Raw genomic sequence first — 12767 nt, 5'->3', positions numbered from 1 at the left:
CTTTCCTACTTCTGACCTTTTCTTCCTCTCTCATTTATTCCCACTCTCTGCTCTACTTGCTCCATCGCTCCCTGTCTCTATGATAAATGGTTGTTTACTGTGAGCCCAGGAAAATCTGGTCCCTTTTGGAAGTGTGTGTGGAGACTCAGGGATGTCCCTGGAAGTGGTAGTAAGTAGTGTCACACAGGAGACTCAGGGATGTCCCTGGAAGTGGTAGTAAGTAGTGTCACACAGGAGACTCAGGGATGTCCCTGGAAGTGGTAGTAAGTAGTGTCACACAGGAGACTCAGGGATGTCCCTGGAAGTGGTAGTAAGTAGTGTCACACAGGAGACTCAGGGATGTCCCTGGAAGTGGTAGTAAGTAGTGTCACACAGGAGACTCAGGGATGTCCCTGGAAGTGGTAGTAAGTAGTGTCACACAGGAGACTCAGGGATGTCCCTGGAAGTGGTAGTAAGTAGTGTCACACAGGAGACTCAGGGATGTCCCTGGAAGTGGTAGTAAGTAGTGTCACACAGAAGACTCAGGGATGTCCCTGGAAGTGGTAGTAAGTAGTGTCACACAGGAGACTCAGGGATGTCCCTGGAAGTGGTAGTAAGTAGTGTCACACAGGCAGGTGTGTAAAACTCTGTACTCCAGTAAGGGCCACACCTCAGGAACCTCTTATATTAATGAATGGAGCCTGGGCTCTAACCAACACAGGGGTTAATGGATTATAATAACTCGGGCCTCTTCTCTCACTCACACACACACTTGGGTGTCTGTCTACTCTTCTGAGTCAAGACAGTCAAGAGGGTATGAGGAAGAGGACAGATGGTTGAAATGAGTGGAGCTGAAAGACTGCAGGGTTGTGTAATATCAGTTACTTAACATGTGAAAAGTGGGCATACCATGGAAATGTTGGTTTCACTGTGAGGATACTTGTGTTGGTCTTTACACCTGTTCCATTACATCTAATTCCTCTCATTTCCACCAGAGGGAGCTGCTGCTTTGTGTCCTTCCAGGTCCGCTGCTGCAGTAGTCTGCTCGCACTCTCCCTCTAACTCTTGCTCTCTCTCACTCTCTCTCCCTCTAACTCTTGTGCTCTCACTTTCTCTCTCTCTCTCTCTCTCTCTCTCTCTCTCTCTCTCTCTCTCTCTCTCTCTCTCTCTCTCTCGCTCTCCCCCTCTAGCTCTTGTGCTCTCTCGCACTCTTTCTTTCCCTCTAGCTCTCTCTCGTGCTCTCTCTCTCTGTGTCTCTCTGCCTGCTCTCTCTTTCTCTCCACATCAGAGCCACTGTGCTATTAGAGCAGAGAGGTACAAATTGACCATAACTCTTAATGAACTCACAAAGCAATGCCCTCGTTGTCATTGACTCAGTTTGACGCATGCCTCGCATTCTAGTCTTCTTTCTTGGCTGTAATTGCCACTTTGATTGGCTCGGTTCTCTCCTCTGAAATGACATGCGTTTTTTCTATTAAGAAGGAAAAGAAGAGGGACAGGAGTGTTGAAGAGAGTGTGTGTTCTACCCCAGGCAGGAGGGAAGACAGTTAGGCAGGTACTGAGGACCATTGGATGGAGGACTCTACAGCGGCTGACCTCTCACAGGGGCTTGTTGCTGGCGCTAGGGCTAGAAACAGGCAGTGTGCAGGTATGGTAGCGTGATATGGCATGTGTGCGCGTCAGTGGAGGCTGCTGAGGGGAGGACGGCTCATAATAATGGCTGGAATGGAGTCAATGGAATTGTCTCAAACACGTGGTTTCTATGTGGTTAATACCAGTCCAGCCATTACTATGAGACGTCCTACCCTCAGCAGCCTCCACTGTGTGCTTCGACCTGGATTCAAATAATATCATAAATACTTTGCTTTAGTCTGCCTAGATGGTCAGGGTGTGCACTGTTGGGACTATTCCATTTGCACCAGGCTCAATCAAGTCCTGATCTTTTTAAGGTGTGTGTGTGTGTGTGTGTGTTCCTTGACCTTCTCAAAGGGATTGTGATCAGTGTTAGGGAGAGGGATAGCTCCAGTACTGTGGAGTGATCTATTGTTCAAATGGAGTTTAAGGTGCACATCACAGCATATCTTTCTGTATGCAATATTACACAAGGGAGGCTGCACATGTGGATGAAAACAGATCAGGGATCAGTACATGTTAACCTGCTCATCGTTAGTTACTTCGATGACCACTGCTCTCAGATCAGATCTGTGCTGCTTTTGTTGATCTGTTTATTCCTAAGCTTCATAAGCCAAACTAGTATTCCTACCGCTAACATGTTTTACTCAACCTTTCCCCCATATCGCCCTGAGCACCCTCAATGCTGCCTCATTCCCAAACCTTGAGGAGAGCTGGCAACCTTTCCCCCATATCGCCCTGAGCACCCTCCCTGCTGCCTCATTCCCAAACCTTGAGGAGAGCTGGCAACCTTTCCCCCATATCGCCCTGAGCACCCTCCCTGCTGCCTCATTCCCAAACCTTGAGGAGAGCTGGCAACCTTTCCCCCATATCGCCCTGAGCACCCTCCCTGCTGCCTCATTCCCAAACCTTGAGGAGAGCTGGCAACCTTTCCCCCATATCGCCCTGAGCACCCTCAATGCTGCCTCATTCCCAAACCTTGAGGTGAGCTGGCAACCTTTCCCCCATATCGCCCTGAGCACCCTCCCTGCTGCCTCATTCCCAAACCTTGAGGAGAGCTGGCAACCTTTCCCCCATATCGCCCTGAGCACCCTCCCTGCTGCCTCATTCCCAAACCTTGAGGAGAGCTGGCAACCTTTCCCCCATATCGCCCTGAGCACACTCCCTGCTGCCTCATTCCCAAACCTTGAGGAGAGCTGGCAACCTTTTGAAACCCGTTTCCCAGTAGCATCGCAGAGCCTCCTCTGGTTGGCATGCCCTGCGGCTAGACTTCTCACGCGTTTGTTTCCCAGTAGCATCGCAGAGCGTCCTCTGGTTGGCATGCTCTGCGGCTAGCCTTCTCACCCGTTTGTTTCCCAGTAGCATCGCAGAGCATCCTCTGGTTGGCATGTCCTCTGGTTGGCATGTCCTCTGGTTGGCATGCCCTGCAGCTAGCCTTCTCACACGTTTGTTTCCCAGTAGCATCGCAGAGCGTCCTCTGGTTGGCATGCTCTGCGGCTAGCCTTCTCACACGTTTGTTTCCCAGTAGCATCGCAGAGCATCCTCTGGTTGGCATGCCCTCCGGCTAGCCTTCTCACACGTTTGTTTCCCAGTAGCATCGCAGAGCGTCCTCTGGTTGGTATGCCCTGCGGCTAGCCTTCTCACGCGTTTGTTTGAAGTAGAGGTTTAAATATTTTAGCACAATCTCAATCTACGATTCACCTTGTGCTCAGTGTGTCTGTGTGTCTGTGTGTGTGTGTCTGTGTGCGTGTGTGCATGCTTGCGTGCATGTGTAGTCATTTTTCGTCTAAAGTTATGAGCTTGTGTGTTTCTTTGCCTTTTGGTTTACACTACAAATATCATACCAGGAGGGTTAATTTATTATTTTGCGATAATATTTATAGACTTCAAGTATGTTTAATAACTTAAGTTTGCAATCATTTCCAATAGTTCAATGTCATCAGAATTCAGCCTTAAAATTCTATTCCAACTACTCAGTCAAGTTATCAAAGATGGCGCGGGAAGTTTGTAAGACAGTTCGGACTTCTAGGACCTCAGTAATGTACTCTATGTTGTCAGAGTTTCCGTTGTAACTTGAAGCCAGTTCTTTGGGCATCAGAGCTGTTTTTTGTCCTACCGTGGCAGTGTTGTCTGTCAGACCCTCACACAAAGCAGTCAGGGCAGATCCACTCTGCTAATGGGCTGATCAATCGCACGCAGAGCCCGGTAATATTTAAAACATGTCCTTTTTAATGAGCTTATCACTGTCAACCCAAACGCATTACTTTGGTCTCCTTTTTTATTCTAATATATTTTATTTAGCTCTTTTACTAGTTTTGGTCTAGGCTTACCCATAGACAGTTAGGTTATTTCTTTATCCTCCCAGCTTTCCCCTCTAAATATCTCTGTCTTCCCTCCTCTTTCTGTCTCCCGTTTTCTATCTCACTTGAGCAGTTGCTTGTTTTTACACTTTTGGGAGCAAAATATAGTGTGGGACTCTCTTATTTTATTTTTTCTAAGTTTACTATTCTGTTAGTCAACACCTCTCCAACTTCTTGGGATGTGTGTCAACTCATGATTTTAATATATTGTTTTTGCTCTTTTGACACAGTAATAAAGGATTTAATTGGAATCATCTGTCTCTCCCTTCTCCTCCATCCCCTCTCTCTCCCTCCCCTCTATCTCCCCAGGTGTTGGAGGTGCCGTCGGGGACCTCTCTAGCCACTCTTCAGGGTCACACCAGGACAGTTCTCCACTGCCAGTTCACCCCGGAGGGACACACACTCATCACCTCCTCTGAGGACACCACCATACGGGTGGGGCCCTTCTCTTTCTTCCTCATCCTTCTTTCTTCTCTTCTCTTCTGTGGTTTGTTATTTCCCTCCATGTGTCTGTGTGTGTGTCTGATGTTTTCGGACTGTTCCGCTCTGTCACCCCTAACAGCTCTCCTCTACAGTTCCACCTCACTGAACATATCCTCTCATATCCTCTGTTTCTCTCATCGCCTCTCCTCTGTTTTTAGGACAGCCTGTCCACTGCTAGACCTATCTGCCTATCAGAAGTACACACACTATCCAGAGCACCACCTTGCTGCAAATCAGAACAGCACAGCCTCACTTTGTATTCATCTTACTCTATATTCCATTACTGTCTATGGACCATCTCCTGTGTAGTCCCTTACTGTCCATGGACCATCTCCTGTGTAGTCCCTTACTGTCTATGGACCATCTCCTGTGTAGTCCCTTACTGTCTATGGACCATCTCCTGTCTAGTCCCTTACTGTCTATGGACCATCTCCTGTCTAGTCCCTTACTGTCTATGGACCATCTCCTGTCTAGTCCCTTACTGTCTATGGACCATCTCCTGTCTAGTCCCTTACTGTCTATGGACCATCTCCTGTCTAGTCCCTTACTGTCTATGGACCATCTCCTGTGTAGTCCCTTACTGTCTATGGACCATCTCCTGTTTAGTCCCTTACTGTCTATGGACCATCTCCTGTATAGTCCCTTACTGTCTATGGACCATCTCCTGTGTAGTCCCTTACTGTCTATGGACCATCTCCTGTCTAGTCCCTTACTGTCTATGGACCATCTCCTGTCTAGTCCCTTACTGTCTATGGACCATCTCCTGTGTAGTCCCTTACTGTCTATGGACCATCTCCTGTGTAGTCCCTTACTGTCTATGGACCATCTCCTGTCTAGTCCCTTACTGTCTATGGACCATCTCCTGTTTAGTCCCTTACTGTCTATGGACCATCTCCTGTGTAGTCCCTTACTGTCTATGGACCATCTCCTGTCTAGTCCCTTACTGTCTATGGACCATCTCCTGTTTAGTCCCTTACTGTCTATGGACCATCTCCTGTCTAGTCCCTTACTGTCTATGGACCATCTCCTGTGTAGTCCCTTACTGTCTATGGACCATCTCATGTGTAGTCCCTTACTGTCTATGGACCATCTCCTGTGTAGTCCCTTACTGTCTATGGACCATCTCCTGTTTAGTCCCTTACTGTCTATGGACCATCTCCTGTCTAGTCCCTTACTGTCTATGGACCATCTCCTGTCTAGTCCCTTACTGTCTATGGACCATCTCCTGTGTAGTCCCTTACTGTCTATGGACCATCTCCTGTCTAGTCCCTTACTGTCTATGGACCATCTCCTGTCTAGTCCCTTACTGTCTATGGACCATCTCCTGTGTAGTCCCTTACTGTCTATGGACCATCTCCTGTTTAGTCCCTTACTGTCTATGGACCATCTCCTGTGTAGTCCCTTACTGTCTATGGACCATCTCCTGTCTAGTCCCTTACTGTCTATGGACCATCTCCTGTGTAGTCCCTTTCTGTCCATGGACCATCTCCTGTCTAGTCCCTTACTGTCTATGGACCATCTCCTGTGTAGTCCCTTACTGTCTATGGACCATCTCCTGTCTAGTCCCTTACTGTCTATGGACCATCTCCTGTTTAGTCCCTTACTGTCTATGGACCATCTCCTGTCTAGTCCCTTACTGTCTATGGACCATCTCCTGTCTAGTCCCTTACTGTCCATGGACCATCTCCTGTGTAGTCCCTTACTGTCCATGGACCATCTCCTGTCTAGTCCCTTACTGTCTATGGACCATCTCCTGTCTAGTCCCTTACTGTCTATGGACCATCTCCTGTTTAGTCCCTTACTGTCTATGGACCATCTCCTGTCTAGTCCCTTACTGTCTATGGACCATCTCCTGTTTAGTCCCTTACTGTCCATGGACCATCTCCTGTGTAGTCCCTTACTGTCTATGGACCATCTCCTGTTTAGTCCCTTACTGTCTATGGACCATCTCCTGTCTAGTCCCTTACTGTCTATGGACCATCTCCTGTCTAGTCCCTTACTGTCTATGGACCATCTCCTGTCTAGTCCCTTACTGTCTATGGACCATCTCCTGTCTAGTCCCTTACTGTCTATGGACCATCTCCTGTCTAGTCCCTTACTGTCTATGGACCATCTCCTGTGTAGTCCCTTACTGTCCATGGACCATCTCCTGTCTAGTCCCTTACTGTCTATGGACCATCTCCTGTTTAGTCCCTTACTGTCTATGGACCATCTCCTGTCTAGTCCCTTACTGTCTATGGACCATCTCCTGTCTAGTCCCTTACTGTCTATGGACCATCTCCTGTTTAGTCCCTTACTGTCTATGGACCATCTCCTGTCTAGTCCCTTACTGTCTATGGACCATCTCCTGTTTAGTCCCTTACTGTCTATGGACCATCTCCTGTCTAGTCCCTTACTGTCTATGGACCATCTCCTGTCTAGTCCCTTACTGTCTATGGACCATCTCCTGTTTAGTCCCTTACTGTCTATGGACCATCTCCTGTCTAGTCCCTTACTGTCTATGGACCATCTCCTGTGTAGTCCCTTACTGTCTATGGACCATCTCCTGTTTAGTCCCTTACTGTCTATGGACCATCTCCTGTCTAGTCCCTTACTGTCTATGGACCATCTCCTGTGTAGTCCCTTACTGTCTATGGACCATCTCCTGTGTAGTCCCTTACTGTCTATGGACCATCTCCTGTTTAGTCCCTTACTGTCCATGGACCATCTCCTGTGTAGTCCCTTACTGTCTATGGACCATCTCCTGTCTAGTCCCTTACTGTCTATGGACCATCTTCTATGTAGTCCCTTACGGTCCATGGACCATCTCCTGTCTAGTCCCTTACTGTCTATGGACCATCTCCTGTTTAGTCCCTTACTGTCTATGGACCATCTTCTATGTAGTCCCTTACTGTCCATGGACCATCTCCTGTGTAGTCCCTTACTGTCTATGGACCATCTCCTGTTTAGTCCCTTACTGTCTATGGACCATCTCCTGTTTAGTCCCTTACTGTCCATGGACCATCTCCTGTGTAGTCCCTTACTGTCTATGGACCATCTCCTGTCTAGTCCCTTACTGTCTATGGACCATCTTCTATGTAGTCCCTTACTGTCCATGGACCATCTCCTCTCTAGTCCCTTACTGTCTATGGACCATCTCCTGGCAAGTCCCTTACTGTCTATGGACCATCTCTTGTGTAGTCCCTTACTGTCTATGGACCATCTCCTGTGTAGTCCCTTACTGTCTATGGACCATCTCCTGTGTAGTCCCTTACTGTCTATGGACCATCTCCTGTCTAGTCCCTTACTGTCTATGGACCATCTCCTGTGTAGTCCCTTACTGTCTATGGACCATCTCCTGTGTAGTCCCTTACTGTCTATGGACCATCTCCTGTGTAGTCCCTTACTGTCTATGGACCATCTCCTGTGTAGTCCCTTACTGTCTATGGACCATCTCCTGTGTAGTCCCTTACTGTCTATGGACCATCTCCTGTCTAGTCCCTTACTGTCTATGGACCATCTCCTGTTTAGTCCCTTACTGTCTATGGACCATCTCCTGTCTAGTCCCTTACTGTCTATGGACCATCTCCTGTGTAGTCCCTTACTGTCTATGGACCATCTCCTGTCTAGTCCCTTACTGTCTATGGACCATCTCCTGTGTAGTCCCTTACTGTCTATGGACCATCTCCTGTCTAGTCCCTTACTGTCTATGGACCATCTTCTATGTAGTCCCTTACTGTCTATGGACCATCTCCTGTGTAGTCCCTTACTGTCCATGGACCATCTCCTGTCTAGTCCCTTACTGTCTATGGACCATCTCCTGTCTAGTCCCTTACTGTCTATGGACCATCTCCTGTCTAGTCCCTTACTGTCTATGGACCATCTCCTGTCTAGTCCCTTACGGTCCATGGACCATCTCCTGTTTATATGAATGTTTGAGTAGCTTCGCTGAAAAGGGAGTATTTGGTGGATAGATTGACTTTGAGGAAATGTGACTAGCTCTATAGAGTAAACATAGCTGTTACTCTGACCACTGACTTCTGGAGTGGTGAGGGGGGTGAATGGTACATTCACAAACCCAACATTAGTAAGAGTTTTATGTGTCAATCATTGTCTGAGATATTTGCGTAGAGGCCAATATTTTGCCCAGTGCCCATTCCCTCCTAGCAGCTGAATACTCCCACTCTGGGCACAGATCCAGGATCAGCTTACCCTCAATAACTCTGATTGTGCTAAATCCCTGGTTGAGGTGCAACTTTTACCCACTCCAGTACCAGAAGGTGATTGCTCTCTCTCTCGCACTTTCTCTCTCCCCCTGTAGGTGTGGAGGTGGAGGACAGGTGAGTGTGTGGTTCTGGAGGGCCACAAGGAGCAGGTCAGATGCTTCTCTCTGCTCAACACCACACCCTCCTCAGAGACACATCTCCTCAGCTGGTCCTTTGACGGCACCATCAAGGTAATACAAGCACACGTATGCAGTACCAGACAGACAGTAAGACTTAGAAACACACACACACGCATGCAAAACCTGTTAAAAGCAACAAGTTACATGAACTAAAGGATATTTACTAGAGGGAGGTGACACAGAAAGCGTCTCCTCCTCTCTCTCCCTCCCCCCAGGTGTGGGACATGTCTAGTGGTGAACGGCTACAGGACCTAGTGTGTCACCAGGGGGCGGTGCTAGCCTGTGACGTGTCGCCTGATGGACAGCTCTTCGCCACCACTTCCGCTGACAAGACTGCCAAGGTAACACACACACACACACACACACACACGTGTCATCAGTATGCGACCGAACCTAGCCTAAATCCTTAGATCAGTGTGAGACAGGCATGTTGTCTATATCATAATCCCTTCAGAAACGTATATAGTGTACATTTATTATGCGGTCAACTAAAGGTCATTGGTAGCTTGAGATGGACATGAAGCAGATGGTTACTGTGGTCACTAACTTAGCCAGCGGTCAAGCCGCCCACTCGCCTCCCTGCCCCTCCAGCGGTCAAGCCGCCCACTTGCCTCCCTGCCCCTCCAGCGGTCAAGCCGCCCACTCGCCTCCCTGTCCCTCCAGCGGTCATTAAGTCTGACTGCAACCTACAGACCGTACCGCTGCCCTCTCCTCTCCTCCTACCTAGCATTACCTGTGTGTGTGCGTGTTTGTGAGAGAGAGCAGGCTGTTGCTCTGCGGTTGACTTTGATTGACACTGTAGGTTGGGAGAGGATCTCTCCTCTGACTAGGTTTACACTCTGTCACCTTACTGTGTTTTTGCCCTCGATCGTCCTTCCTCGTTCTCCATCAGTTTGTATTGTTCCCTCTTCTATTTTCTATCCTTGTTTCCCCTTCTGTCAGTCACAGGATCGTTGAGTTGGTCACTCACTGTGGAAATGGCTATTAAGTCAGCATCCAAATTGGCATTGGAGGTGTGTGTGTGTGTGTGTGTGTGTGTGGGGGGGGGGTGTAATGGTTCAGAGCTGGTGTTCCCATTAACCACACTGTTTATGTCTGTTCATCAGACCAGCATGCTTTCATTAGTGCTTTGGACCTAGACACTCTGGTAATGATGTGGAATTGTAGTCTGAAGGGCTGGCCGTGGTTCTGACATACACGCAGGCGTGCGCTCTCTCTCTCTCACACACACTCACACACACACACACACACACACACACACACACACACACACACACACACACACACACACACACACACAGTGCCTTGCAAAAGTATTCACCCCCTTGGCGTTTTTCCTATTTTGTTGCATTACAACCTGTAGTTTAAATTAGATTTTTATTTGGATTTCATGTAATGGACATACACAAAATAGACAAAATAGTCAAAATTGGTGAAGTGAAATGAAAAAAAAATACTTATATATATTAATAAAAAAATAAGGAAAAGTGGTGCGTGCATATGTGTTCAATCCTTTGCTATGAAGCCTCTAAATAAGATCTGGTGCAACCAATTACCTCAAGAAGTCACAGAATTAGTTAGATTGCACACAGGTGGACTTTAAGATCTTACTGTGTATTTTTACACCTGTTCTGAAATGCCCAGAGTCCGCAAAACCACTAAGCAAGGGGCACTACCAAGCAAGCGGCACTATGAAGACCAAGGAACTCTCCTAACAGGTCAGGGACAAAGTTGTGGAGAAGTACAGATCAGGGTTGGGTTATAAAAAAATATCTGAAACTTCTCGTCTCACAGAGCACCAATAAATTCATTATACATTTTTTTTTTAAGAATATGGCACCACGACAAACCTGCCAAGAGGGCCACCCACCAAAACTCACAGACCAGGTATGGAGGGCATTAATCAGAGAGGCAACAAAGAGACCAAAGATAACCCTGAAGGAGCTGCAAAGCTCCACAGCGGAGATTGGAGTATTTGTCCATAGGACCGCTTTAAGCCGTACACTCCACAGAGCTGGTCTTTACGGAAGAGTGTCCAGAAAAATATAAGCAAACATGTTTGGTGTTTGCCAAAAGGCATGTGGGAGACTCCCCAAACATATGGAAGATGGTTCTCAGTTCAGATGAGACTAAAATTTAGCTTTTTGGCCATCATGGAAAACGCTGTCTGGCGCAAACCCAACACCTCCCATCATCCCAAGAACACCATCCCCACAGTGAAGCATGGTGGTGTTTGCATCATGCTGTGGGGATGTTTTTCATTGGCAAGGACTGGGGAACTGGTCAGAATTGAAGGAATGATGGATGGCGCTAAATACAGGGAAATTCTTGAGGAAAAACTGTTTCAGTCTTCCAGAGATTTGAGACTGGGACGGAGGTTCACCTTGCAGCAGGACAATGACCCTAAGCATACTGCTAAAGCAACACTTGAGTGGTTTAAGGGGAAACATTTAAATGTCTTGGAATGGCCTAGTCAAAGCCCAGAACTCAATCCAATTGAGAATCTGTGGTACGACTTCAAGATTGCTGTACACCAGCGGAACCCATCCAACTTGAAGGTGCTGGAGCAGTTTTGCCTTGAAGAATGGGGGGGTAGTTATGCACGCTCAAATTTTCTGTTTTTTTTGTCTTGTATGTTTCTTCAAAGTGGTAGGCATGTTGTGTAAATCAAACGATACAAACTCCCCAAAAATCTATTTTAATTCCAAGGTGTGAGGCAACAAAATAGGAAAATTGCCAAGAGGGGTGAATACTTTCGCAAGTCACTGTATGCACACATACACCCACGGTCTTTTTCTGTCTGCTATCATAGATCAAAGCCGAACCCTGAGTCTGATCGTCTTTGTCTGATAGAATAAAAGACTGAAGCTTTTTGTTCCACTCATCTGTCTCTCTCTCCCCCTCTCTCTCTCTCTTCTCTGTTCCTTTCTCTCTCCCTTCCTCCCTCTGTCTATTGACCTTCAGATGACTACGAGACGTGCCAAATTAACTTTTTAATCATCTACCATGTGATGTTCTCTCCATCAAGCATGAAAGAGGGAGAGCGAGATGGACAGACAGGAAGACAGAGACAATTTACTAAAAACATTGTGTTCTTGTAATAAACAGTATTCTTTATTATGTTAGTTTTACTCTGTTTATTTAGAACCAAACGGACAGCTAGGAAAAGCTCAAACCAAGTTTATTCACCTAATGGGTCAGACAGCTGAACAGACAAAGACATGTGCCCGTGTGTGTAAAATATACATACAGTGCCTTGCGAAAGTATTCGGCCCCCTTGAACTTTGCGACCTTTTGCCACATTTCAGGCTTCAAACATAAAGATATAAAACTGTATTTTTTTGTGAAGAATCAACAACAAGTGGGACACAATCATGAAGTGGAACGACATTTATTGGATATTTACAAACTTTTTTTAACAAATCAAAAACTGAAAAATTGGGCGTGCAAAATTATTCAGCCCCCTTAAGTTAATACTTTGTAGCGCCACCTTTTGCTGCGATTACAGCTGTAAGTCGCTTTGGGTATGTCTCTATCAGTTTTGCACATCGAGAGACTGACATTTTTTCCCATTCCTCCTTGCAAAACAGCTCGAGCTCAGTGAGGTTGGATGGAGAGCATTTGTGAACAGCAGTTTTCAGTTCTTCCCACATATTCTCGATTGGATTCAGGTCTGGACTTTGACTTGGCCATTCTAACACCTGGATATGTTTATTTTTGAACCATTCCATTGTAGATTTTGCTTTATGTTTTGGATCATTGTCTTGTTGGAAGACAAATCTCCATCCCAGTCTCAGGTCTTTTGCAGACTCCATCAGGTTCTCTTCCAGAATGGTTCTGTATTTGGCTCCATCCATCTTCCCATCAATTTTAACCATCTTCCCTGTCCCTGCTGAAGAAAAGCAGGCCCAAACCATGATGCTGCCACC

At 46.9% G+C, this 12767-nt stretch overlaps 1 protein-coding gene across 4 annotated transcripts in view; it reads left to right on the top strand.

The window, feature by feature from the left end:
* Window positions 1-12767, top strand: part of LOC110490568 (apoptotic protease-activating factor 1) — an 85896-nt gene that overhangs the window by 29691 nt on the left and 43438 nt on the right. For 3 of the 4 annotated variants that reach the window (XM_090200872.1, XM_090200873.1, XM_036944935.2), the window contains 3 exons: window positions 4281-4406; window positions 8755-8889; window positions 9054-9179. In XM_090200872.1, coding sequence (XP_090056998.1) covers window positions 4281-4406; window positions 8755-8889; window positions 9054-9179 — 387 coding nt within the window. Of the gene's footprint in view, window positions 1-1510; window positions 1628-4280; window positions 4407-8754; window positions 8890-9053; window positions 9180-12767 lie in introns of all 4 variants that reach the window. The other variant, XM_090200874.1, reaches the window with a different exon arrangement.

This window comes from Oncorhynchus mykiss, chromosome 15 (genome assembly GCF_057628025.1).
Source record: "Oncorhynchus mykiss isolate SJ-2025 chromosome 15, ASM5762802v1, whole genome shotgun sequence".
Lineage (NCBI taxonomy): Eukaryota > Metazoa > Chordata > Actinopteri > Salmoniformes > Salmonidae > Oncorhynchus > Oncorhynchus mykiss.
This window is presented reverse-complemented; position numbering and strand designations above follow the sequence as displayed.